Source organism: Hypomesus nipponensis, chromosome 19 (assembly GCF_054491055.1).
Source record: "Hypomesus nipponensis isolate SF chromosome 19, ASM5449105v1, whole genome shotgun sequence".
Lineage (NCBI taxonomy): Eukaryota > Metazoa > Chordata > Actinopteri > Osmeriformes > Osmeridae > Hypomesus > Hypomesus nipponensis.
The window spans coordinates 7,270,314-7,296,937 of record NC_140379.1 but is presented as its reverse complement, the minus strand read 5'-3'; the positions used below and the strand labels follow the sequence as shown (position 1 = coordinate 7,296,937).

The 26,624-nt window shown below is 45.8% G+C and overlaps 4 protein-coding genes across 6 annotated transcripts; 2 read left to right on the top strand and 2 right to left on the bottom strand.

The window, feature by feature from the left end:
* Window positions 1-309: 309 nt before the first annotated feature.
* Window positions 310-19,437, bottom strand: wtip (WT1 interacting protein). Its single transcript, XM_084682794.1, has 8 exons — window positions 17,604-19,437; window positions 12,345-12,446; window positions 5,933-6,000; window positions 4,530-4,592; window positions 4,296-4,426; window positions 4,076-4,127; window positions 3,854-3,922; window positions 310-3,046 (listed from the first exon to the last, which is right to left on the bottom strand). The coding sequence occupies exons 1-8, from the start codon at window positions 19,102-19,104 to the stop codon at window positions 2,891-2,893; spliced, it is 2,142 nt and encodes a 713-aa protein (XP_084538920.1). The 5' UTR covers window positions 19,105-19,437; the 3' UTR covers window positions 310-2,890.
* A 618-nt stretch (window positions 19,438-20,055) lies between these two features.
* Window positions 20,056-22,259, bottom strand: sdr42e1 (short chain dehydrogenase/reductase family 42E, member 1). 2 transcript variants are annotated; one of them, XM_084682495.1, is made up of 3 exons: window positions 22,111-22,259; window positions 21,669-21,752; window positions 20,056-21,417 (listed from the first exon to the last, which is right to left on the bottom strand). In XM_084682495.1, the coding sequence occupies exons 2-3, from the start codon at window positions 21,728-21,730 to the stop codon at window positions 20,289-20,291; spliced, it is 1,191 nt and encodes a 396-aa protein (XP_084538621.1). In that variant the 5' UTR covers window positions 21,731-21,752; window positions 22,111-22,259; the 3' UTR covers window positions 20,056-20,288. The 2 variants fall into 2 exon arrangements, with proteins under 2 accessions (XP_084538621.1, XP_084538622.1); XM_084682496.1 differs by lacking the exon at window positions 22,111-22,259 and adding an exon at window positions 21,911-22,083.
* A 491-nt stretch (window positions 22,260-22,750) lies between these two features.
* Window positions 22,751-24,270, top strand: LOC146246739 (arylamine N-acetyltransferase, pineal gland isozyme NAT-10-like). The gene is made up of 2 exons (XM_084682090.1): window positions 22,751-22,894; window positions 23,185-24,270. Exon 2 carries the CDS (start codon window positions 23,191-23,193, stop codon window positions 24,061-24,063), a length of 873 nt encoding a protein of 290 aa, XP_084538216.1. The 5' UTR covers window positions 22,751-22,894; window positions 23,185-23,190; the 3' UTR covers window positions 24,064-24,270.
* A 337-nt stretch (window positions 24,271-24,607) lies between these two features.
* cnep1r1 (CTD nuclear envelope phosphatase 1 regulatory subunit 1) lies at window positions 24,608-26,580 on the top strand. Of its 2 annotated transcripts, none has more exons than XM_084682092.1 (6): window positions 24,608-24,706; window positions 25,469-25,540; window positions 25,636-25,709; window positions 25,808-25,917; window positions 26,033-26,087; window positions 26,194-26,580. In XM_084682092.1, the coding sequence occupies exons 1-6, from the start codon at window positions 24,682-24,684 to the stop codon at window positions 26,233-26,235; spliced, it is 378 nt and encodes a 125-aa protein (XP_084538218.1). In that variant the 5' UTR covers window positions 24,608-24,681; the 3' UTR covers window positions 26,236-26,580. The 2 variants fall into 2 exon arrangements, with proteins under 2 accessions (XP_084538218.1, XP_084538217.1); XM_084682091.1 differs by having other exon boundaries at window positions 24,609-24,718.
* The last annotated feature ends 44 nt before the right edge of the window (window positions 26,581-26,624 follow it).

Here is a 26,624-nt window from a genome sequence, read left to right as displayed (position 1 = left end):
ATAATGTAGAGATAGCATCTGCCTCTGGTCCAAACATCTGAAGTAGCAGGAAGAGATGGTAGTTAACAGGACGTCCGCACTGCATTCTGGGACAGTTTCATCCCAGGCTGAAACACAACCATCCCAATGTCCACTGGGAACATGGCCTGTGAAAAGCACTTGTCCTTAAGGTTCCCAAGTTGTGTCCATATTGTCCTACATTTTAGCAGTGTGATTTATTTAGCAGAGAGAGGGGTTAGCCTTCCTTAATTAACTACTCCCTATGTGTTAATCACATACAACAAAAAAGACAACATCACTTGGTGTAAGTTAGCTACAAAACCACTTTATTGAAAAAGCAGATTATATCATCTACAGTTAAATGATACGTCCCGATTTTTTAATACATTAAATAACTTTAGACTTTTCATGTTTAGATAAATAAATCTAGTTTCCTTTTTATGAACCATCTAGGTAATCAAACGCTTAGCGATACACAAGTGGTGTGACAGTTGTCAAGACAGAGAGAGAGGCTCTCACTCGTAGTGATCTCAGACAATGAAACAGAAACTAGCCTCTTTATGTACAGGGAAACTAGCTTTGTGCTATGCAACAGAAATGGAACTGAAGTAGTATTTTTAAAAAGAGGTGTATTAAGACATCCTTAAAAGGGACAAACTCTTGTCAAGAAAGAAAATTCTGCCTTGATGAACATGATTTGAGATTCATACTGTGGGTCTTATTGTGCTATTACAAACTACAGTTCAGAAAATGCCATTGCCTCAGTCTTCAAGTAAAATACACATTCCTTGACTAGGAATCTCATACTAAGCTGAGATTCAGTTCATCTACCATCGAATGGAACATCCAAGCAAAAACAGCATTTTGTTTGTCTTTGCAAATGTACAAATGGGAGCAGAGAAACAAAAATACAGCTTGCCAAACACACCGAACACTAATAATTACATTCAAAGGAATCTCATTGAGGGTTACATCAGAAAAGCCTGTTATGCCTGTATGGGCCCCTCATTCTCTTTAATCTCTGGTTCAGCCCCCGTCTGACAGATTCAGTAGTAGTGGAGGTGACTGAGGTGGACTGGGAGTAGACAAGACAAGCCCACGCACATAGTTGGAGACAGAGAAAAAGAAAGGGAGAGAGGGAGAGAGAGAGATGAGGGAGGGAGAAGAGAGAAAGGAGAGAAAGAGACAGAAAGCTAGAGAAAGGAAAATATATAGTATGGGTCGGTTTGTGGAGTTTGATGGTGGCTGTTCCTGTAAGCTGCCCTGCCTACTTAGGAGGTGCTTGTACCATGGCCAGCCACTGGCGTAGACACACACACAAACAGTCACCAACAGACACACAAATCAACGCTCTTACACACTCACACATATACTCTTTCTCACACACAAACACACATACACACATCAGCATATCCAGCAATAAGAAAGAACGGGGGGGGGGGGGCTCCCTAGAGACGCGGGTGGGACCAGCAACTCCGGGTTTTCAGGGACCTCCTCCCACAACAGTCCGGACAATCTAAAGGACCAGTACAGGGCACACACAAACACAAAACACATGTTCTGTCTTAAGGCAAGAGGAAATGTTAGAGGCTCTTCACACACTGTATTAACAGTGAAGACACATGAGACAAAACCAGTGTCTGGAAAAATGAAAAGAGCCACAGTGTGACAACAGTGTGGGTCTACATGAGCCTCTGACCACCCAGAGGCCTCTGAGGCCTGTGGCCTCGAGACCAAATGGTGCGACAGACAATACACTTCAGAGACCTAAGACTGTTACAGCTCATTTTGCCTCCAATTCTGATCGATATGAACACAGCAATGACAAAAAGAGACTACGTCTAGGTTTTTATGTGGAAAATGCCTGCAAAATATATATTCATACATAAGAGGATCTATGTGCATCTAACTCTCTTGTGATATAATAAGTCATTAAGACACTGTTTGTGAATCTCTGAAGGTCACGTCTAAGACTGCTAAGTGGAATGAGTGTCGGCACTCTGCCCGGTAATGGCAAGTGTGTGGTTCCAATGTCCCCGCCGTTTGGTACTCCCAGGAGGCGAAAGCTCTGGAACAGCGGGGGGTCTGGGAAGGCGCACGGACAGAGAGAGAGGGGAGTAAGAGTTCCACAGTTAGGGAATGGTGCTGGATACCCTTGCATAGCCAAGAGGAACTGTGCTGGGGGAGGGGGGGGGTCGGGGCCAGCTCCTCTTTGAGGCTCCACTCTGAAGGCACAGCATGCCCACCCTAGGCACTGCCAGCCAGCTGGAATGTATGGGCCTGCTTACCCGGCCTGCTGGTAAACCACCGTGCACAGTGTTCTCTGTGACACAGGAGTGGTCAACACAACGTAGCACACTGCTTCCCTCAGCACAATGGAATGAATCTAAATGGTGGAGAAGAACAAGGAGAGGGAGGGAGGGAGAGAGAGAGAGAGAGAGAGAGAGAGAGAGAGAGAGAGAGAGAGAGAGAGAGAGAGAGAGAGAGAGGAAAAAGAAGAGAGCGGCCCCCTCCCTCCGACTCATCCCCCTCTCTTTGATACATGTGCAGGGGTCAGGGCTGTGACGTCACCTGGGGCCTCCGGGTGGGCCGGGAGCCTCAGGGTTCGTAGGCCAAAAAAAAAAAAAGAAAAAAAAAAAAAAAAAAACAGATGCTAGAAGAGCAATGGACTCGTTCCCACCCCAGCCCCGTGCTGCTGGGGCTGCAGTGGGAGATGTCATGGATGAGGTCCATATTCTCCCACCTCCCCTCCGCTGGGGAGGGAGGGCGAGGGGGACAGGCCAGAGAGACAGCCATGGGGACTGGGGGATGTGCAACCGGTGAAGATTCCATGGGGCGGGTCTCCCTTCGTTCAGCTCAGGTGTGCTTGTCCCTGGCTTCCTGCGGTCCCTCACAGCTCGGTGACATGCAGGGGGTAGCTGGGGGGCGGGTGGGAGGAGGGGCCCTGGGCCTTGAGCCTCTGGATGTGGCAGCAGTGGCAGAGCAGGTGGCCTTCCAGGGGGTAACAGCGGTGGCCCTCCTCATCATTCAGCTGCAGGCCGCAGTCCTGACACAGCACATACACAGATTCAATATTTAACATGGGCTCACAGAGGCACATTTACCATGATGACAATCTCTAATGTGTGTGGATGGTGTAATATTAAGTCTGGGTCTGACTTTTCCGTACCATACAATGTGTCAAACCTGAGCAAAGTTTACTGCAACACATAGAAATCTTTGATCTGAATTTGTTTGTGTTTTTATTCTTCTTTTCAAATTTCTGAACATGTGGCCACTGATTGGTCCCTCGGTAGTGCACTTGTTCAGACAGTATCCTGTCAGGTGTCTCCCCATCCTCCACCTAACTGTGTTGTCCCTTGTTCCTGCTAACCATTCAGCCATGAGCATTCTCAGAATCATTACTGTCTGCTTTCATAATTCCTTTATCAATTAGCTAGAGGACAATATAAGGCAGGCATGGAATGGAATGTGCTTCGATTAAATAGGTAAACCAGTTAACCAGTTTCTGGCACTTTGCTTTCCTCATTTACAGGAATACTACTGTATACACAGGTATCAAGGCATAATTTAAATGCCTTGTTAATGCCATTGGGTGACAGTGTGGCAATGTTATTTCTGCTTTGCAGGGAAACCGTTCAATGTAAGGCGACAGGTTAAAGAACAACAGCAGCCCCCCAGCTGAGCTCAGTGCTGAGCCACGGCTCAACATGGGAGTGAACCTGGTCAATGAGTCACCACACAGGTGCCGGCGCTTGCACTTACACCGGATACACACACACACACACACTGAGATAAAATACACTGACACAGATTCAGACACACACAGTCCTCGGGTGAAGTGGTGCCTCACCTCGCAGTGGTAGCACTCCACGTGATAGTCCTTGTCCATGGACACAACCCGGATGGTCTCCTCGGAGCCCTGTTAGGACACACACAGAAACAAAGTCAGTCAGTCAGTCAGTCAGACAGACAGACAGACAGATAAACAAGTCAGACAGACAGACAGACAGTCAGATAGACAAGTCAGTCAGACAGTCAGTCAGATAGACAAAGGGATGTCATGGCTCATTACCTGGGCTGGGAGGATAGGTTGGTTGCAGGAGGCACACTTGGGGGCAAACACCCTGTGTGGCAAAACAGGGACAACCTTGAGGAAAATACTTTCATGTATCCTGCCACTCTATTGTACAATACGTACACAGTACTTGGCAGAACTACCGCTACTAGGATGGTCTACTTCTTTCAAGAACACGGAAGTAAAAAAAGAAAGACGGCGTGCGTGTGGCGCTTACGTGTGGTAGTCCTTCACACAGTAGATGTTGTTCTCCACATCCACGGTGAAGGGAACGCCGTCCAGGCCCTCCTTACACACCACACAGCGGAAGCAGCCTGGGTGGTAGGACTTGCCCAGCGCCTGGAGGATCTACACAGTCACACACACAGACACGATGAAAGCCACTTCGTGGTGTGCTGGTGACACACCAGCTCTTATTGAGGAGGCCCGTCGGCGAGGAACCAACGCTTACCATCTCCATGATGAGGTGGCCACACACAAAGCACTTCTCAGCCGTCTGCTGAAAACCAGAGTACTGTGGGAGAAAAAGAAACGGGAATGGACGTGTCAAACACGGATAGCTTTGCGCCCACTATTGACATTCTAACACCGCCAAGGGGAGAAAGGTGGCAGTATCACATAATTGGGACATGTCTGGAAACTCCAAACTCTGCCTGGGACCACAGACGGCACAGTCAATGTTTCAATGCACAACAATCCAGGTGCATTCAATATTCACGCTTCCATTTTTGTCCTCCCTCTTTCTCTCTCTTAACACTACCCATCTATAGGTGGAGCTGCTGCGCTCTTTATGTCGTGGATCGGAATCTGTGGTTGTTCTTTTGTCTCCTCTGAAGTTGAAACTGGTGTCCTCCACAGACATAAGAGCTCAACCGAGCTTCTGTGAGTGTGTTGCTCTGAGGTGATGGATGCCCAAATCCTCTCCTGTTTGTCTCATGGCGAGTCTCTGGGTCGCTGTCTGCCCGTCTGCATGCCTCGGTCATTGTCTGTCTGTATATTTGTTGGTGTCTCTCTCCCTCCTTTTGTTTCTAACGCTGTCTGTGTCCTCTCTAAGCCACAGCCTCAGAGCAGGGTAACCATCTGCAGAGCATATGCCCTCGGGGTCGTGACCTGATGACAGTGTTAAGAGGGGGACTTAGAGCAGCAGGTGTAGGTGGGTGGTGCGAGTCCAGCAGGCTACCCCCCCACCCCCTCCTCAGACATACCATCTGCCAGCCTCCAATCCTCCCCCCTTGGTTACACGGTAGAGATGGTGACCACTTGGACACGCTGGAAAAGAAGGAGGAGGAGGAGGAGGAGAAGGAAATGCCTTGTCATGTCCACCACCTGGCCCCTTGGACCATCTCTGGATCTATAGTACCTGCTTCCTATTGGCTCATGCTGCCCGTATGAGGAGACAATTATTCATATTTCAGAAAACAATAGAATGACTGTAAAGAATGCAGGCCAGAGACAGTCCATAATTAAATTCTGACCAATTGAGAGGAGCGGCGGTGAATGTTTCTCCTTGGGGGTGACCCGAAGCAGACAGACCCTGAGTTTGAGACTTGCAGCTGCCCCAACACCCTCTTCCTCCTCTAAATGAAGAGCAGTGGGCTAACTGTGTGCTCCTTTGGGAAATTAGGGGGAAATTAGTGGGAAATGGTGGGGTGGTGCATCACTTTAATTGCGGCGCTACAAGGTCTGCTTTCCCTGGAGGGTTCTAGAATGTTCCCCCCTTCCCCTCCTGAGAGGGTTGAAAGAGCCAGGGACATGGAGCACTTCTCTGCTGCCTCTTAGGAGCTCTTCCCATTACAGAGCTGGACACACACACACACGCACACACACACACACAGGCAGGCAAACTACACCCACCAAGAAGTCCTCTTCACAGTAGACCTTGCCATTGACGTTGTAGAAAGCTTTTCCTCGCAGTCTCCTCCCTGAGAAAAAAGCAGAGTTGACAAAACACGTCCTTATGGATACACTCATGGACCTCCCCTAGTTATACGCACACAAAAGCAACACAACAGCAGTACAGACTGAAGATGTTTGACATTTTGTGGAACAACCTTGAAACACAAAATACACAACATTAAGAAACGGTTCCATATAAAGTTGAAAATGTTTATCTGTATATCAGAATAATCAATAAGAAAATATTCCATTCATACGGGCTCCATCAATCTGTTCCATTGGGGCTACAACAGAAGGACGTAGCTGCATCAGATGGTTGCTTGGGTGGGTGACACCATCCACTCAGCTGGCAAAACTGGGCCAGTCCTCTGGGCATTGATTTCCACAAGACCCCAGCCAATCAGCCAGCCAGCCACAACAATCAATACTGCAACCACAATCTGCTGTACAAACTACAACCACTCACTCCCTACTCAAAACCCCAGAGGGCTCCCCTTTCATTGTGCGCACACACACACACACACACACACAGTCCAACAATAAACCCCTGGAGAGGCTCTCTCTATGTTTGATACAGGGAGCTCCACAGCTAACAGGTCTTCCCCCAAAAGTCAGCGCTTTGAGGTTCCCGGCTCTGCCACATGGAGATGGGGCGTCATTCAGCTGGTTGGCTCCAGGTTTAAACCAGGTCTAAACCAGACCCCACAGAGATGTGGCCTTCTTTCTTCTGTGGGAGCTGGCCTTCGGCACCCCCTGCGATGCCTGCCTGCCTGCCTGCCTTAAAAGCACGCCCATTCAGATGGAGTAAATGGCAGCCGTTTGTTTCTGGCGGGGAGCGATGACTTCACCCTACAGCCTGGCAGACGAAGCACATGCAGCTCATAAATCTGTGGGATTAGTCTCGTTTAATTGCCGTCTTGAGCTGCCATTGATTTTATGGGGTGGCCCGGCATGGGAAAGACATTTCCCCCTATTCTGCACCCAAATGTATGCAATTGCTGTATTTCACACGCACGCACAACCACACACACAGTGTCACAAAGCTGGGAGATAGCGAAACGTTAACTCCCACTTAACTATCGGTTGTCGGGAAAGAATGCCGTGGAACAATAGGTGAGCCTTTTTAAACAGACACACAGTGGCATTTGGAGGATGGAGGAGGGATGAAGAAGGACAAATACTCCATCCTCTTCGAGATCATCTCACTCAGTGTTTTTTTTTTAAGTCACTAAAAGCATTTAAAACCATTTCGGGTTGGGATGGACATAGTCCATGCGGTGGGGGACGTCTGTGTGTGTCGGTCTGCGGCCTGTGCTCTGAAGAGGGAGGTGAGTACAAAGCCTCTGTCTGCAGCCTGTGCTCTGAAGAGGGAGGTGAGTGCAAAGCCTCTGTCTGCAGCCTGTGCTCTGAAGAGGGAGGTGAGTACAAAGCCTCTGTCTGCAGCCTGTGCTCTGAAGAGGGAGGTGAGTACAAAGCCTCTGTCTGCAGCCTGTGCTCTGAAGAGGGAGGTGAGTGCAAAGCCTCTGTCTGCAGCCTGTGCTCTGTAGAGGGAGGTGAGTACAAAGCCTCTGTCTGCAGCCTGTGCTCTGTAGAGGGAGGTGAGTACAAAGCCTCTGTCTGCAGCCTGTGCTCTGTAGAGGGAGGTGAGTACAAAGCCTCTGTCTGCAGCCTGTGCTCTGTAGAGGGAGGTGAGTACAAAGCCTCTGTCTGCAGCCTGTGCTCTGTAGAGGGAGGTGAGTACAAAGCCTCTGTCTGCAGCCTGTGCTCTGTAGAGGGAGGTGAGTACAAAGCCTCTGTCTGCAGCCTGTGCTCTGTAGAGGGAGGTGAGTACAAAGCCTCTGTCCGCAGCCTGTGCTCTGTAGAGGGAGGTGAGTACAAAGCCTCTGTCCGCAGCCTGTGCTCTGTAGAGGGAGGTGAGTACAAAGCCTCTGTCTGCAGCCTGTGCTCTGTAGAGGGAGGTGAGTACAAAGCCTCTGTCCGCAGCCTGTGCTCTGTAGAGGGAGGTGAGTACAAAGCCTCTGTCTGCAGCCTGTGCTCTGTAGAGGGAGGTGAGTACAAAGCCTCTGTCTGCAGCCTGTGCTCTGTAGAGGGAGGTGAGTACAAAGCCTCTGTCTGCAGCCTGTGCTCTGTAGAGGGAGGTGAGTACAAAGCCTCTGTCTGCAGCCTGTGCTCTGTAGAGGGAGGTGAGTACAAAGCCTCTGTCTGCAGCCTGTGCTCTGTAGAGGGAGGTGAGTACAAAGCCTCTGTCTGCAGCCTGTGCTCTGTAGAGGGAGGTGAGTACAAAGCCTCTGTCCGCTGACTGTGATGCTGCTGCCGAGGGGAGCGGGCCGCATGAGCAAACGGGGACATTCTTTCTGGCTGAGGTCACTGGCTGGTCCCATTCAACCACCCTTCCTCCCTCCCTCCCTCATGGAGAGGGGGAGGGGGAGGACTCCCCCTCTCCCTCTATCCTTTGTCACAAGAGAGGGGTGCACAGGTCTCCACCCCCTCCTCAGCTCACAGACCCTGAGCACTGTGGGACATGAGGCATTTTCCATGGAGTCCAGGAACCAAATCTCTCTGATTGGGATTTTACACTTGAGATCCCCCCCTTCCCCAAACCCCCTCCGCCCCCTGTATACTTTGCTGGTACGGACCCTGTTTCCCATGACTCAACTGTTTCATGGAGGTTCCGTTTCACGGACATGCCCAGAGGCGCAGATCTTGAAATAATGTGTAATTCTTGACCCCTTCAACGGTTATCAATGTACATGCTGTGTGTTATCGTACAGAGACAACAACAATCTAATAGCATGTTCAAGGTACTAAAATCACTGTCCCACCTTGCAGCATGGAGGGTCTGTGAAAGCACCATCAGTCCAGAGGTCCTGCCCTGGCATCTGAAAATATCACTACAACTGGGTCATCTCTCAAACCCACATGGGAGCCAGGACTAGTGTGACTTCACCTTAAAGAGATCCAGTGATGCCACCCTTCGGTCATTTAGTAGTCTCTAAACCAACAAGAGAGTGATTATGATTTGGGGAATACTCATCAGAAGACAGAGCATAAGGGGGACAATACCCGGCCCCATGTCTGTTCCAGTGATGTGTAGCCTGGTTCCAGTGATGTGTAGCCTGGTTCCAGTGATGTGTGGCCTGGTTCCAGTGATGTGTAGCCTGGTTCCAGTGATGTGTAGCCTGGTTCCAGTGATGAGTAGCCTGGTTCCAGTGATGAGTAGCCTGGTTCCAGTGATGTGTAGCCTGGTTCCAGTGATGTGTAGCCTGGTTCCAGTGATGAGTAGCCTGGTTCCAGTGATGTGTAGCCTGGTTCCAGTGATGAGTAGCCTGGTTCCAGTGATGTGTAGCCTGGTTCCAGTGATGTGTAGCCTGGTTCCAGTGATGAGTAGCCTGGTTCCAGTGATGTGTAGCCTGGTTCCAGTGATGTGTAGCCTGGTTCCAGTGATGTGTAGCCTGGTTCCAGTGATGTGTAGCCTGGTTCCAGTGATGTGTAGCCTGGTTCCAGTGATGTGTAGCCTGGTTCCAGTGATGTGATCACACTCTGAGGTGCAGACAGATATGTCTTACTGGTTAGAGAGACTCATTGTTCTCTGTAGGATGACTTGACTGCGAACATTCTGCCATTAGCAGACAATGAAAGTCCAGACAGAATTTTTATAAAATCCTTTTGCAACTACTCTTGTTTTTTAACAATATGATCGCTGGCCTTAGGCACAATAAGCTCAGTGGAAGAGCATTCAACTGCATATCAAGAGGTCACAAGCTCAGATCCACCCCTGTATGTTGCTTTGGATAACAGCATCTGCTAAAGAATACATTATTAGCCTGCTTTGAATAAACGAAAAGTAAATTAAAGAGAGATGAGGGGGGATTCAACAACAACATGTTCTGAATCCACAATTAAATTATACCCAAGCAGAGTACAATTTAACATATTCTAAATTCAAATGTCCACGCAGCATCCATTATGTTCATTGTAAACCGATTTCTGGATGCCGAACGAAAACATTTCTCAGGTTCCACACCCACACACCTTCTCCCCTCTCCTCCCCCAGTGGCTCCCTCTCCTCCCACTCTCTCGTCTCCGAACAAGTAGGCCTTTATCACCTGCAGGCTGTGTGCTGAGGATAAGAGGGGGAGGGAGGGCAGAGAGGGAGGGAGGGCAGAGAGGGAGGGAAGAAGGGAGGGTCACAGGGGTCTGTTCAGCTCAGTGCTGGGGGTAGGCAGGGAAGGATGGATGCTGAAGGGGGTGAGTCACCCAAATGAGGGGAACTTTAGACTGGGGTTTGTTGTGTCCTGGGACAGCATGTGCAGGCCTGCAGATTGAGCTGTGGCTCTGGCAGTCTCCAGGTGGGAGAACTAGGAACCCGTTATTTACCACAATGTGGCTTTGAGAGAATCACAGACACCTCATACATAGGAAACCCCCAAAGTCTCCCAGGCATTAATATGTCTCCAAGTTATGGTGCTCTCTCATGGATGATGCTTTCACACCTTGACACACCCACGTGTTACTCAAGACAAACAGCCAATGAGGTTGAGGGTTTAAGTTGGTTTTGGTTCAGTTCTTATGAGTATTTGAAGACCTCTGTGCCAGTGCTTGTAAAACGGGCTACACCAATAACATTTGATTTAAATAAGGACAGAGGAGAAGTCATCTGTTGTTCTTCTACAAAAGCGGCCTCACAATGTGCACTGTCTTCCATTGGGGAAGTTCAGGTGAACCACAAAGCTACATCACCAGACATAAGGTCAGTTCCACACCTCACACTTTGAAGTGGGATGTTTCTTCACACTTTGGGCGCACCCTGTGTGCCAAGTGCAGGTGGCGAGACGAGCCCATGCATCATAAACAGGCTCCACAAATGTGAGGCCTACGGCTGTACTCTAGAGTGTCTGGTGAGCTTGGAGAGGCAGGTAGTATTACAGAAACATACTGATTCATCAGCTATGACCCATATTACAGGCACGAGCTGGCAGAGCAAAGACATGTGGGTGAGATCCCGTCTGGGCTTGGTTTAAATACCGGACAAAAACAACAGGCTGACTGACCGGTTGGCTGGCTGGCTGGCTGGCCAGGTGCGACTTACAACTACGAGGCTGTGACGTTAAGGGAAACAGGCATGCTTGAGTGTGTGTGTGCATGTGTACGTGCATGTGCATGGGTCTGTGTGTTGTTTGCTTATAGCCCATGCCAGGCCTCCTTCCCCCCCCCCCCCCCCCCCCGCCCCTCAGATATTCAGGCCTGGTACACTTTGTGACTGTCTGATTGAGGTCCTCGAGGGAAGGCTGGCTGGCTGAAGTGGAGGGGGGTAGTTTGCATTCCTGGCCATTTCATGAAAAAAGGGTGCAACCATGGGAGTAAGCCAAGAGGAGGGCTCAATTATGCATGGTTAAACAAAGCCCAAGGCGACCAGCGAGCAATGTCTCAGCAAAGTCTCCCCGTCTGTCCCTCACTGGTCAGGCCTGACTCTCACACAACCGTAAGTTTGGCACAATCTAGTCCGCTATTTGAAACAAACAAACAAACAAGCCCTGAAAAGCGTAAAGTCCTTATAAATCACTGGATAGTGTTATGACATCCGCAGGCACTTTCAAACTAAACCTCTCATTGGCCTTCAAAACACTCTGCTTAAAGGCAAACATTCACAAGACGACCAGATAATACATCACAGAGTTTATGTTACAGATAAACTATCAAGACATTTTAATAGTCAAGATGGCCAGTAGAGCCTTCGTTCACTGAGAACAAAACTGAGATGGTAACAAAAGAACTAGCAGAGGAAAACGTATTCACTTACTATGGATTAATGTGCCAAACTGAGATTAAATCCACAGTGTTATTTTCTTGAAATAATACACATCACAGCCCTTCTGTACAATTTAAACTTGAGGAAGGAAATGTTTATGAGGTCAGAGAACAGTATTGAAAGACGTTGGGACTAAAGACACTGTACCTTATTCTTCATCCATACAATAAGTGTGTTTATGTGGATTGAAATACATGTAAATGATAAGGGATCGGTATCTATGTAGCCTACATCGGACATGAATGAAGGCCAAGCTGCTCCAAACACTCAATCATCTCCCTCGTTTCCCTTCGAAACACGAGAGGAGTGTTGGAGTCAGGTGACAAGTGGCAGTGCACACACCCGATCTCCACATCCTTTAGGTTGACTGTTGATTTCACTCCAGTCTTCAGAACTTTACTCATTTCAAAACTGTTCACTAACAACATGTTCTAATGTTCTACACTGAATTTGACAACTCACCTACAACGTTTATCCCATGAAATGAAGTGGTACTGAAGTGTTCAGAGGACACAACAGATAGGGAGGAACTGTGATGATGACAGAGCACTGCCAACTTACCACAGGAGCAGCAGGTGAAGCAGTTGGTGTGGTACAGGTTCCCCATGGCCTGACAGGCTTGGCTGGCTCCATACACACCTTTCCCACATTTGATACAGATACCTGAAAAAGGTAACAAATTCAAGTTATCATCCATCTTATGATTTAGTTAGACACAGGTGAGCCAGTAGTTTTTTTGTTTTTTACAACAACAACAAAAAAATTGTTAAAGACTGAACTTGTTGAAGAACCAGTCTCTCAGTGTTCTCTTCTCATGGGTCAAACACTACCCTCCCACACCTGACCTGTTGGTACCTGGTGACCAGTGCAAACCAGGGGGTTGGCCAGGTGGTGGAACTCGATCCTGGGAACGACAACTGAACTGTAAAAGACTGAAAGTGGTAGAAGAACACTAAGAGTGGAGCCTTGAGGATCACAGGATTCTGGAAACCTCTGGTTATAGTCTGTCTGGTTCCTCAGTGGAACTTCCCTCTGTAGCCTTAAGGAAGAACAGAAGCAAGGAAGGCCATGACTGGAGAGTATGTGGACATAGACTAATGATCCCCCAAGCTCTCACGCACAAGATGGCCTCCGTCGGGGTCACATTCCATAGCGAGTGCAGGGTCAAAGCCTGGGTGGGGTGAGTCCAGGGTCACCACGCCTACAGGACACAACATCCCAACAGGGGGCTGACTCAAATGCCCCCCAAACCCCCACCCCCACAATGTCTCTGATGAAGAAAGTCTCATCTCAGACAAATCATTGAGACTCAGAATCCATTTCAGAGAGATGAAACAAGTAGAACTCATTAAAAAGCCACACATTCTATATATAGCGTTAGCTGTTTCATTATTATAGCTGTAATATGATAACTCTCTTGGCATTGTGAAAACACCAAAAGGGCACTGGAAGTGAAGCACAGGGACTTTATTAGCAAATGGGTTTTCCTTTAAACATGGCCTCTGTAAAGTTCAGTAGGATCAAAGTCAAGTATTGGCCTTCCCTATTGCAATCTACAACTCCTGACTGTTCCTGCGTTTAAAAAACGATAACTGACCGGGAAACTAAGAGCTATCTTCCCTACGATAACAACTAAATGATGAATCATCTTAATCTTTATGAGGGCTTAGCCAAAATAAATACCTGTGATAGCCTTTGGCAAGGAAATGAGAAACAAGTGCCAGCTAACTTGATCCCATATCTCAGCTGTTAACCCTGCATCCTGTAATGAGCAACCCTGAAATACTGGGAAACAGGGCAACCTTACTATCAGAGAGTGAAAAACAAGACATAGGTCCAATCTAGTTTGGAGAGTTCTGTCTGACGGTCTTGGACCAAATAGTATTTGGCAAGCAGATTGATTCTAATCATTTCTCAGCTGACTGCAGTTAGACTGTGATTAGACTGCTGCAGGTTACCAATCTGCACAGTCTACAAACCTAGACAATTTTTACATTACATTTAGTCATTTAGCAGACGCTCTTATCCAGAGCGACTTACACTAAGTACAGGGACATTCTCCCCGAGGCAAGTAGCGTGAAGTGCCTTGCCCAAGGACACAAAGTAATTTTTGCATGACCGGAAATCAAACCGGCAACCTTCTGATTACTAGCCCGATTTCTTAATTGCTCAGCCACCTGACTCCCTAGACCACTTCATAGTTCAGGCGCAGTGGGTTCCTGTATGTCCTTGCTACAGTAGCATCTGGTACATTTCTAAGCAATGGGTTTATCTTTTGCCATCCCCACCGCTACATGAAGTGTATGCTAACTATGCTTGCAGCAAGGTAAAGGATCTATATGCCCTCAGAAGTTAGTCAAGTGCCCCACAAAATGTGATAACCATTTTGGAGCGTGTGTGTGGTTCTGTGGACTCCCACCACTTGCCGGTATCTAAAGCAGGTCACTATCCTGACCTCTGCCCCCCACACACAGTTTATTGTGCATTCTCCAGACCAAGGTCTCCTTCAGTTTCTCCATCCACTTCTACTGCATTCCAACAGCATGCACTTGCCTGAAACCCCCACAGTATCTCCCTACAAGATAGCTAGGCTACACTGAGTTGATTGCAGAAGAGTATGTTGATAATAAAGTGGAGTAAAGCAACAGTATTTCAGTCAGTTATGTGCACATTTTTTACATTAAAAAGATTTTGGTGTGCCGTTTTTTCTCTCAACACAAAGTCCCACTGTGCTTAAAAAAGTTTATTTCCACTACAATTAGGTTAGAGCTTGCTAACAAAATGTAAACAAAACAATGAACCACATGCACTTCATAATGTGAACCACCTTACGCATCATCAACACTACTGAAGATTGAAAGATTGTCGTGCAAGGAAAAATGAAATAATCGAGAGAAAGTGCTTTTTAGAAGGGGAAACGGTATAGTAAGATGGTTGATTCTAGATTAGTTCCTAAATGTTCCAATGAAGTCTCTAAGTACATGGTACAATTAAATGGTTAGTCTTTTACATGAGAATGGGCTGTGGAGCTTAGCAGGCCATTTAATCTTAATTAAAACTAGCCAGGAAAAAAAGTCTGTATTTTAGTTCCTTATTACTTTTGCTACACTGTTTAAACCCATAACTAGCAAACTTAAGGGAAAAGGGTGTGAGGGTGGTGGGGGGAGAAACTGTTGCATTACACTTTGCCATGTTTTCCATGTGTCACTGATGTGACTGTGATGGTGCTTCACACAAAAGAGAAAAAGGTTTTAGGTTCAGGTTAAGAAGTTGGTATTTGGTATCTGTAGCAGAGCGACACCCATACCTACGGCAATACAAGAATGTTGTAGACCATTAAGCAAAAAATCAAAGTAACATGTAGATAGTTCAGGTCTATGCTCTTGTTAAACTTAAGTCGCTATGTTGTAGACACGGCTTATTTGTGGAGACAAGGCTGTAAATCATTGTCATTTGTCCTCCGTCATGCTGGGAGCAACACATTTTCACACAGGGACAGTTTGTTCACTACTCCAGGGTCACTTGTAACGACATCACTCAAAACTCAGAAGGCCATAAAAACAGCCCAGACATCACTCATGAGGACAGACATACATGATCATTCCCTTGAACGGTAAGAGCACTATGGAAGTCTGAAAACAGTAAACCTGTTTAGACTGTAGACCATTGTTGTACTAGTTCATTTATTCCAGGTTGCCACTACTATATAATAGCATGTGAAGATGCGATCCAGTGTCCAGTTAATGATGGGTTGCTATATAGGGTGACTGGTTTAAACTCTACTCTCTATGTCAGCATGTGTATGTATGACTACTGTCATTATTATTCTGAGCAGGTGATCAGACTTGACCCCCACCAGCCATGTCTGGCCCGCCAGCCAACATCGTGTGCCAAGTGTCTGGTGCTGCCCGACTCCCCACCGGCTGGTTAATGAAGGGCTACGCGGGGGTGGGGGCAGGGCGGGGTGTGTGTGTGTGTGTGGGGGGGGGGGGGGGTCGTGAGGAGCTGGGGTGGGGGCGGGGCGGGTCCGCTCAGGACCTTCAATGCTGTTGCTGCTGCCAGCTGTTGATTCACAGCTACTTCGCCACCACAACAAACAGAGGCCACACAGGGGCCTTGCAGGCTGAACCACGCAGCGCGACAGCACAGGCCTCAAAGCCCCAGCCATCAATTTCTCCGCCGTCGCCACGGAAACTGAGCCGTCTTTCTTGGCTCTGGTTTTGGAAGCGGGGAGGGGGGGTTGTGTCTGCATTCTCTGCTCTCACCTGCTCCTCTGCAATAAACCCAGCCCACTCTGAGCCAACTTACTGGCTGGCAGAATCGCACCACTGTTCTCTGACTACAGTCCTGTGTCTGGCTGCACATTCAGAGGCGGGCATGTTCTAATGGCATTTCCCGGGAGAAAGTTGTTGACTTTAGTAGAACCCTCTGATCTTGGGGGAACACCCACACCTCAGACATTGCAGGACGAACAGAACGCGTCAAGTAGAAACTCAGCCTGAGACAGGCAGAAGTGTCCAAGAGAAGTCCCTTCCAGAAGTTGACTGCTGAGCCCGTTTTCAGCAAGACCATTGAATCACTGAAGGGGATCTGCTGTCTCAGAACAGAAGATTCCATTCAGCAGCACTCAGTGCTGTGTAAACGTTAGCTCTGCCAAGTCAGAAATTAGTATTTCCCTGCAAAGGCCACAGAGGGACTTGTTGTTGCCATTATACACATGTGGTTTGTTGAAGATGCAAGTAGACCTCTATGAGGTAACAAAGCTCTATTAAGAGTATTTTCAGTACTTTTATCAACAGTCACACACAGACATAATTGATAATGACATAAAAGCATTACAAACACTGTAAATCAGATAACCTATGTTACAAACGTATAGGTTACAGGGTGACCAATGGAATTGCCTGTAACAACATGCCGTGAAACATGGCTAGTAACAACATATCTCTAGTAAAACAGTGTTTTAACAATGTAACCACAATCCAATTGCACTATGGTTTCCAAAGACAAACGCTGATTACAAATCAAGAGATCATGTGGTTTATTGAATGGGACTGTGGTCCAATTTTAAGAAAGTAGAGCTCACCCCACCGTTCTACCAGGAAGTTGGAGCTCTCATACACACACATACCAAAGGAAATAGTAAATGGGCTACTCTGGACAACAGTAGCCCCATTTGATTGGACAATTTCTGGACTGCTGTGACCAGGCCAGCTCTTTGCACCAATCAGTGGTCTGGGTACTAGTGGCTGTATGGACAATGAAGGCCAGATCACACTCAGTTGATGCTCCAGTTAGCCCAACACTCATTAGCAAACACACCAGTTAAGTTTAAAGGAGTATGATTTATTCATATTCGAGCTCTGTTTTCTAATTAAGAAGTAATTTAGAATTCACCTGTGTGGATTTTCAGTTGCTAATTTACTTCCAAAGTTTGCTTGGGTTGAGGTTGCTAACCCATTCGAGGACCAATGGCCTCCACTGAAGTTCAAGTTCATAACCCCTCACACCAGACTGCAATGTGTGTAATGCTAAACAAGACACAAGACAAGTACAAAAGACCTAGCCTAGTCTTATTCATGTCATAACGTTTTCTGTCCATGTGTTTATGCTAGCTAAATAGTTTCTGGAGTTCAACACTGAAGCCTAAAAAGCTGATTGTCATTAATGTCATAAAAACCACACAGTTGTATAACTACCAATAATCACACCTATTCACTAGAATATTTGTCAAATGTGTTCAATATGTGATTGGGTAGGCCTGTCTCTCAACACACTTTTGATCAAAGCTGACTGGTATTCTAGGGGAGTTATACTTACCAAAGTATTCTTTTTTCATGTGCATCTCTAACTCCTTCTCCAGCTCCAGTGTGAGGGCCTCCAGCCTCCTCTCTGCCTGGCTTGGTCCACTCTCTCTGCATGGGGTCACCTGGTAAGGTAGCTTAAACCTCTGGCCTGAGGCTGAGTTTTTTGAGGTTACCCCATAACTGAAAGATGATGGGGAACCGGCAGTCACCTCTGGACTCATGCCTGGCTGGGCTGACTGCTGGGGCTGGAAATCGGGCATGGCAGAGAGCGCTTGGAGATGGATTCGATTATGTACACCATTTGCCTCTCCAAAATCTTGAAGAAGTGTGTCCTCATGCAAACTAGTTCCGAGCATTGAGGAGCGAGGCGAGGGCAGTTGGAGATCCGGATAGGTGCTCATAGATCCCCTTGAGCTGCGAGAACTTCTAGAACTGTGACTTGAGATGCTGGAGCGGGGACTAACAACACAGTTTGTTGTCATGCCTGGCCTTGCGCTGCCATCCTGGCTGCAGATGCTTGACCGGGGACTGGCCATTGGCATGCCATGCAATACTGTACCATCAAGATCATGGTTCCCCATAGGCATGTATCGAGAATCAGAATAGCTAGATCTTGGACTGGTGGTACAGGAGTACTGGCTTGCCGTACTGGACCTGGGACTGATGTGCCTTTGGTCATATCCCATACTAATGCCGCTTGTGCGGTTACTGCTGGGCTTACTACAGCAGTCATAGCTGTTCAGACTGGCCCTTGGGCTGGAATGTTTACTTGTGTCGCTGGCTGTGCTTGCATAGCTGGACCGGGGACTCAGGACACTGCTCCCTTCGCAGTGTACCAGACTGGATCTGGGACTTGTGTATTTGTCTTGTCCAGGCACGACCAAACTCGTGCGGGGACTACTGATGCTCGACCTCGGGCTTGCATGTTTGCTTTGCTCCTGAGAGGACAGGGAAGACGCTAAACTCGAACGAGGGCTGGTTGCACTGTATCTACCGTCATGGTTGGGCGTTACGCAGATACTGTTGCATCTGTTGCCAGGTATGGGTAAAGGTTTGTTTAGAATAACGCCGTCGAATGCGCTACCGGTGCTGTACCTGTGCCCCTGCACTTCCAAGGAATACCTCTTATGCCGCTCAGACGCGCCGCTATAACACGGCAAAGCAACTTCGGATTTGGTGCAATAGCTGTCCTCGTTATAAACGCTGTCTCTTTGAGGGGTACAAAAATCCGGAATCGCTCGGTTGCCATTCACGGGGCGCACGGGAGCCGCGTTGTACACTTTATTCCCAGACATGTAATTTTCAACAGTGTGGAGCTGCTGGTGCGGCGCAGAGTTACCATTCATTGTCTTACTTTTCTGCTCTGGTATCGCTGGAACCGAAAAATCTAAATCAGGGTTTATGACCAAGTCCCTCCTTACATTGTACATCCCATCTTTGTATGCTCCATATAGAGAAAGATCCTCCATCAATTTACTTGCCCGGAGTCCCAAATCTTCCTCATAGTGATCCATGTTTTGCTCCAGGGGTGAGAAACAAGTTCAGAGAGTGTGCACTAGGCTACTCAGCCAGCCAACTACCGAGTACGAGATAGCAGTAATTGCATTTCACATGGAAATCATAACAAAACGCTGGCTTACAAGCGTCGCTCATTTCCCAAACGACCAATGTGGTGGGAAATCTCTGCGCAGTGCATAGTTTTCCTTCTCTAAAATATAAACCTCTTTCTCAAAGTTTCAACGACAGGATACGTTTGTCAACTTCAGTTTTTGTTAAGTTGAAAGGTCTTTACAGTCAATGGCGCGCTACGCGGAGGAATTTCCCCTTGTTAGTTTTCTCCAAATTTCTTTTACATCGTCAGGTACAAATTTCAAGTGAGGCAAATATTCTAGAGAATTATAATAATTTGCTACATGCACGCAAAAGCTCATAGATGTGGTCAAAATTCCTATTAAACACAATTTCAGGCAGAGGACTCGTTCTAGGAGATGGAATGCGAGGAAGCAGACTGGGTGCGCTGCGGCTCTCTGGAATGTGGTTAATGCTGGAGCGAAACAATGATTGCGACCAACTCAGCAAGGGGGTGCCGGGGTTTGAAAAAGAATAGTCCCGAGAGAGTACGTCTGTATTCATCCCAGTCTAAAACCGCACAAAGAACGAGTCTCACCTGGCCCAACTTCCTTTGCCTCTATCGGGAAAAGGTTCATTGAAACAGGAATGGATTGTAAAGGGAATTTGAGACAACAGTATGCAATGGACAAAATATTTCGGAGACAGTAAAAAGTGTCTGCTATTGTTCTGAAAGGTCCTTCTCATGCAATTCATCAACAGTAGTGTTGTTACACATTCAATAGCTGGTGCATTATCATTTTTTTTGTGTGTTCATAGTCAATAAAAAACACATTTCAGGTTGTCTTTTGCACAAGCCGCCCACATTTGAGCATTTCAATAGAGGACGATACGCATGTGATTAATGCAATTTTTATTCAATACAGTTCTGAGAATTATAACATATAATTACATGAAATTCTACAAAATTAGATTAGAAAAACCTTCTACTGTCAAACAACATTTAGAAAACAATAACGAATGAAAGTTGGTCCTAGTACATAGCACTGCTGTCAAGGACCAGACAAAGAGACATGCAGGATGTATTCTCTGTGATCCCCTGCCAGCCACAGAAGTTTGTTGTTAAATTTCAAATAAAATGTTGCTTGCCAGACACTACAGACAAACTCCCAACCACTGGGAGGTATGAGAGAACTACAGCTACAAAGGCAGCCACCAGGAATATATCAACCATCACTCTTTTGAAGGTTGAGATGGGTTTTTTGCCATGACCTCTGCTTCTGAACCACTGCACAACCTCATCCAGGTTAAACTCCTGGGGCTCGTAACCTAGTTCTGCCTTGGCCTTTGCCATACTGAAGTAGTGTGTCACCCCAGTCTTGTACACCTCTGTGCGTGTGAGCAGTGGCTGGAAGTTGTAGATGGGGCCAATTAGATGGTGAATCATCTCTGTGAGAAATGCAATGAAGTAAATGAGAGAGACAGGCAAACGCAGTGTTGGGAAAGAGTAACCCAAGCCCTCCACTAGAGGTCTAAAGAACTCAAAGTTGTTGACAGGCCTGCCATCTGAAATAAAGTACGCTTGGCCGGCAGAGCGGTGTTGATGGTCTGAAGAAAGAGCTTCCGCAGCCAGCATGTGTGCAGACACAAGATTGTCAACATGGACAAACTCCACGCGACTGCTGGGCTTCCCATACACAAACCTGAATATCCCAGCCTCTATGTAGCCAACTATCCTAGGCAGGTGCCTCTGCTCTCCTGGCCCATATATACCTGCTGGGCGCAGGGCACAGGTCCGCAGCACCCCACTTCCATCCTCCAGAGCTGTCCCGTTAGCAGCCATCACAGCCATCTCAGCTATGGACTTGGTTCTGGAGTAGTGGTCAGGGTGGAGGTGGAGAGGAAGGTAGGGGAGGGTCTCATCCCCACCCTCAATTACTTGGCCTCCAAAGACCACATTGAAGGTGCTGGTGTAAACCAGCCTTGGCACGCCTCTCTCCACACATGCCCTGAGGATGTGCTCTGTTCCCTGGACGTTCACGTCCTCAATTAGACGGCGGTTCAGCTGCTCCCTTCCAGACATGCCATAGGAGGCAATGTGGAAAACGCAGTCAATGCCAGTAACAGCTTCCACTACCTGCACATAGTCACGGACATCCCCTTTTAGGAAGGTGATGCCTTCAGGCAACTCTTGGCTTGGTGGACTCATGTCAAATAGAAGGATTTTAGCCCCCCTTTGTAGTAGTGAACAGGCCAGTCTGAGGAGAGTAAGACGTACAGTTTTAATATGAAAGAAGGCATTCTGGTAGTGTATATATATATATATAGATGATTAGGCATCGGTGAGTGCACTTTCATCTGGTGCAATAACTCCCCCTAGTGGCACTCAACTGATATAGCCACATTCAGAAGTTGTTAGCTCCCCACAACTGAAATTTAACAGGGGTTTTTCAAACAAACACTATATAACAATTAATAGTAATTATGTTATTAAATAATTTGGGCTCACCGGTAACCAAAGTATCCACTCCCACCGGTTATCAAATAGGTGTCCACACGTGAAGTTCCCATTACTCGGAGCTGACTGTCTGACCTAGAATGAACAAAGATTTCTCTATAAAGACACCTAAAGTAGATGTGTGTGCTGTTTGCAGTAGGCCTACAAACTACTGCGAGTGGTATGCCATTCTTAGAAGAAACCAAATGGGACGATAGGCTATACACGTGTGTCAAAGTGTAGCAATCAGATACCTCTCCACGACTGCAATAACGTGTCGAAGTATGTCACATTTCAGTAGGCCTAATGGAATGTCTCATACAATGTAAATGAACGACAAGACAGCTAAGAGATGATACCACGATTGGCAGCATTCACATCACCCTATTGACCATTGCGCAAGTTCTCGTCTAGTTTAAATGTCTGCTTAATCTGGTGATGTTAGCCTACTAACCTTTTACTTGCCCAGTTTCTATCAACAGCCTACAGCCTAATAATTACGTGGACACAGCATACATTTCAGTTACAAAACGCGACATCCATGGGAGGAGCTGATGGTAAACTAAGTGAATTCTTGGTTCAAGTTACGTGCAATTTCTTACGCCTGTGATTGCCATAAGGACATGCCAACGTAAAAGCACTACTCATGACATTCCCTCCCTCAGTGGCGCGGATAGTAAGGGGCCGCCCTTTCGAATAATTAGTGCGCAACCTAGGTCTATACTGTAGTTTCTGTTACAATAACATTGGTATTTTGTCTAGCGATTACAGAGTATCAAGTTTGAAGTGAATATCGAATATAATATTATGTTAAGTTTATGTAAGCTAACGTTACAATAACGTAACTTTGCTCATGCTGGGACAATGATTAACTATTGTTATATAATATTATTTTTGGTTGACAATTATTTTACTGTTTAATAGCCAGAAAAGAACAAGGTTCAGATATTGTGTTGCACCATTGTCACACACGTTGAATGCACTTTTGCTCCTCCTACACTGATGTAAAAGCAAATGATGAGGTTAACAAGTGATTCATACACCGATCCCTTTCTTTAGAATCAATACACTGCATGAGAGTTAACTTCTGGGAAAGGGGTAAAAAATTTAGCCGTGGATTGGATTTTTTTTTTTTCAAGCAAACGCCTGCTTTTGTCTTAAAACAAACTTGCCAGCGCTTTAGAGAACTCAGTAGACTATCCTAACTATTTCTTTGGAACATCATTAATTGCTTAAAAGTAAGTGGAATTGATATTCAGCAGTATGGTCAGTTTTGCTGAGTCACTTAAATATGCAATAGCAATAGCAAAAATGTACTAATAGCAAGTTTCACTAATACTTCATAGATTTGTGATTTACAGGATAGAGTCTGCCTGCATGGAAATCAATGTTCATAATTGCTAAATGTTCTTCCAATGTAAATGTAAAATCACCAAATATTCCTCTTGTGGATTGGACTACTACATTATAAATGTACTATTTCATATTGCTTTGGTTTAATTCCTTGTACTATGTATTTTACCTGCAGGACAAAATGAATTTGGAGGAGTACTTTAAGAAGATTGGGTTTTATGGTCCATTTGACAAACCAGATCTTGTAACGCTTAGAATGATCCACAAGCAGCATGTTATGTCAATACCATTTGAAAACTTAAGCATTCACTGTGGTGAGAAAATCACTATGGATCTTGAGCTCATATTCAACAAGCTTGTCAAAAGCAAACGTGGAGGTTGGTGTTGTGAGAATAACCTCCTCTTGTCCTGGGTGCTGAAGGAGTTAGGCTACAATCCCATAATTCTTGGCTCGAGAGTCTTTAACACCATTAAAAATGAATTCAACCCGACAGACACTCATCTCATCAACAAGATTTACATTGATGGAGTTGCATACATTGCAGATGTCAGCTATGGAGTATCTGGCCAAATATGGTATCCCCTTGAACTGGTCTCTGGAAAGGACCAAACACAGCCCCCTGGTGTCTTCCGCCTCATAGAAGATGGAGACATCTGGATTTTGGAGAAGACAGGTCGAAAGCCCTTGGTTCTTGATGAAAACTTTGCCAACTCAAGTCTGTTGAACAAGAGCCAAACAAAGAGGTTCTACTGCTTTACTTTAGTTCCCAAAGGAGTCGATCATTTCTTGAAAACAACTCACTGCCTGCAGACTGATCCAAATTCTCTGTTCACCAACAAGTCCATCTGCTCACTGCAAACTGCCACGGGATTCAGAGTGCTTGTTGGCTGTACCCTCAGTGAAGTCACCTTTAACTACCAGGAGGGTGTGGATCTTCTGGATATGAAAGATATACCTGAAAGTAAAGTGGAAGAAGTTTTGAAAGAAAAGTTTAATGTGGTTTTGGTGAACAAGCTGATTCCTATAAACAACAAAGCCGCATACACCTTCTAAGCACAGGAACAAATGTACTCATATCCTTATCGCTGAAACGGGCTTTCTGTAGCGTCAAAAGTCAAATCAGCTCTATGCTAGCAAATGTATGTTGTGTTTGCTGATTTAAGCCTCTGATTGTTAAAATGATCAATGTCCTCAAAAATTATGAATTGGAATTTTTTGAAATAAATCTGAATGATTGTTTCCATTCAAAACATGAATAAAATCGTCCCAGTTTATGTTCACTCAGTATTGTATTTTAAAAGCATGAGGCTATTAAAGGTAGAACATTTTTTTCATTCAAAAACTAAATTCCCCTAAAAAAGTATTTGGAGTTTGAGCCCTCAGAGCGGAGGGAGTCTTTGGAGGCACATTTCATAATCATCATCAATGTATTCTATTGATTGCATACATCAAAATACCATTGATAACATTTGTTAAAACAGTGTGTTAAATAAACTATGATGAAAAGGCAATATGCCTGCAGTCAGATGAAAATTTACTGATTTTCATAATGTCTGTCTGATTTCAACCAATGACTTTGCAGTTATAGGAAACGTCCAATCCACGTTGGTTTGCGTGCAAGTCTGGCCCGAGGAGAACTGAGCACAAACACCAGGAGCCGGGTAGTGAGCAATGAATTCCTTGGAACAGGCCGAAGGTAGTCAACATGGCAAGCAAACTAATTTACTTACCAGAAATGACACGTTACTTTAATTGAATATCATTATTACAATTTGCTGTGTGCACTGGACGGTAAAGAGCGTTGCTGAAGTGAATTAGTCTTAACATTTTTCAGTCGCTAGCGTGCGAGGCTGGGCTCAGACTATTTCCTGGAAAGGAAGATAATTCCGTTGGATTGTTGCATATGATTGATATTTGAAGTATTCTTGATTTCCATACATATCCATACATTGAAGTGTCCTGCTGGGAGTAATAAATCGAGCTGAGCGACCTGGTTAGTCAGCCAGATGATTCCGTGCTGCTAACAAGCTACTAGCTAGTTAGCAGTACTGCTAATGCGCGAACAGAAATCTAATCTCAATTAGATAAATAGCTGTATATCAATATGTTTAACTTTGGCTGTGTCTTCCATTTGCTTTCTAGCTAGCTGACAATTTTAACTACTTGTTATCCGATTTGGTTAGGTTCTAGTTTCATCTGTCCGTGAAACCAAGTTGGTGTCAAGTACCTGGGCTGACCATGTATTTGCCTGTCGATGCATATATAGCAAGCTTTAGCACTAGCCTGTCAAGATGCATCTTCCTTTTCAATATTATGATTTTCATTCACTAGTTATGTGAGTGTGTTTGAGATGTTTAACCAACAGATCATTTGCTGTGCTCAACACTATGTCTATTTGTGTACTTAAGCGCGATTGAAGATGACAATCCGATGCACTAACATGCTGTTGTTCTTGCAGATCTAAAAGCTTTTGAGAGAAGACTGACAGAGTACGTGTCTTGTTTGCAGCCTGCAACTGGTCGGTGGCGAAGTAAGTATCTTTGGATACTTCCGTGATTCTAATGGAGACATGTTTACGTAGCTATACACAAGGCTTGGATTTCATACTATCTCCATTTGTTGTAGTGATTCTGATAGTGGTTTCTGTCTGTACGGCTACCGGAGCGTGGAACTGGTTGATAGACCCTGACACACAGAAGGTCAGTGAAAAAAACTTAAACAAAACAAATTAGTAATTCGGGGAGAACATCGTCAAATGTATTTAAACAAATGGTCCTTCTCACCTCGTTGTTTGCAGGTGTCTTTTTTTTCGTCGCTGTGGAATCATCCCTTCTTTACAATCAGCTGCATCACTCTAATTGCTCTGTTCTTCGCTGGAATACACAAACGGGTTGTTGCCCCATCAATGTATCCTTTCTTGTACTGAGTTAAATGTTTTCACTCCTATCATCAGCAGGCTACATGTTTAAAGACTCGTCACTCACCCTTTGACCAGTCAGATCCTTCACTGGCCCTGCTTCAGTATTGCAGCTCGTTGTCGGACAGTTTTAGCAGAATACAACATGTCCTGTGACGATGTAAGTGAAATTTACCCAACTATGCTGTGTATGTAAAAGTAGTATTATAAGAAAGGTCCTGTGCAGACTAGTCATGTTTGTGTCTTTTTTCTTTTATATTTTACAGACGGGAAAACTTATTCTCAAACCTCGACCAAACATCCAATAACGAAAAACTCTTGGGAAGGAGGGTGGGGAATGATGTGTTCTTTTAATCACTATGTTGATTGTCTCTGGACGACACAGTTTCCAGAATCCTAAAACAACCTGACATAGAAAAAGGCTGAGTGAGGAAGCACTGATGCTGTAATGGAAGCTCATCTGAAGTAATGAAGAAATGACTGGGAAATGCCTTTGATTAGCATTTCAGTGTTAGTCACCTTGTACAGCTGCTTCTGCTTCCATGTGTTGATTTATAACAATGTGCATTTGTTTTAGATAAATGTTTCTATTTTCAAACTATCTTGTTATATACATAATAAATACCTAAATGTAAAGATGTTGTCACAGGTAACCTTGTGATCTTGGGAGTTTTTGCTTTAAACAGAGTATATAAAT

Coding starts and splice junctions, on each gene's coding strand:
- wtip (XM_084682794.1), bottom strand. CDS start 19,104: ATGGATCACTATGAGGAAGATTTGGGACTCCGGGCAAGTAAATTGATG. Junction 12,447..17,603: donor CATGAAAAAAGAATACTTTG/GTAAGTATAACT, acceptor TACCTTTTTCAG/GTATCTGTATCAAATGTGGG. Junction 3,047..3,853: donor TGGAGTGCTACCACTGCGAG/GTGAGGCACCAC, acceptor GTGCTGTGTCAG/GACTGCGGCCTGCAGCTGAA.
- sdr42e1 (XM_084682495.1), bottom strand. CDS start 21,730: ATGGGAACTTCACGTGTGGACACCTATTTGATAACCGGTGGGAGTGGA. Junction 21,418..21,668: donor AGTGGATACTTTGGTTACCG/GTGAGCCCAAAT, acceptor TACTCTCCTCAG/ACTGGCCTGTTCACTACTAC.
- LOC146246739 (XM_084682090.1), top strand. CDS start 23,191: ATGAATTTGGAGGAGTACTTTAAGAAGATTGGGTTTTATGGTCCATTT.
- cnep1r1 (XM_084682091.1), top strand. CDS start 24,682: ATGAATTCCTTGGAACAGGCCGAAGGTAGTCAACATG. Junction 25,541..25,635: donor TGCAACTGGTCGGTGGCGAA/GTAAGTATCTTT, acceptor CATTTGTTGTAG/TGATTCTGATAGTGGTTTCT. Junction 26,088..26,193: donor ACAACATGTCCTGTGACGAT/GTAAGTGAAATT, acceptor TATATTTTACAG/ACGGGAAAACTTATTCTCAA.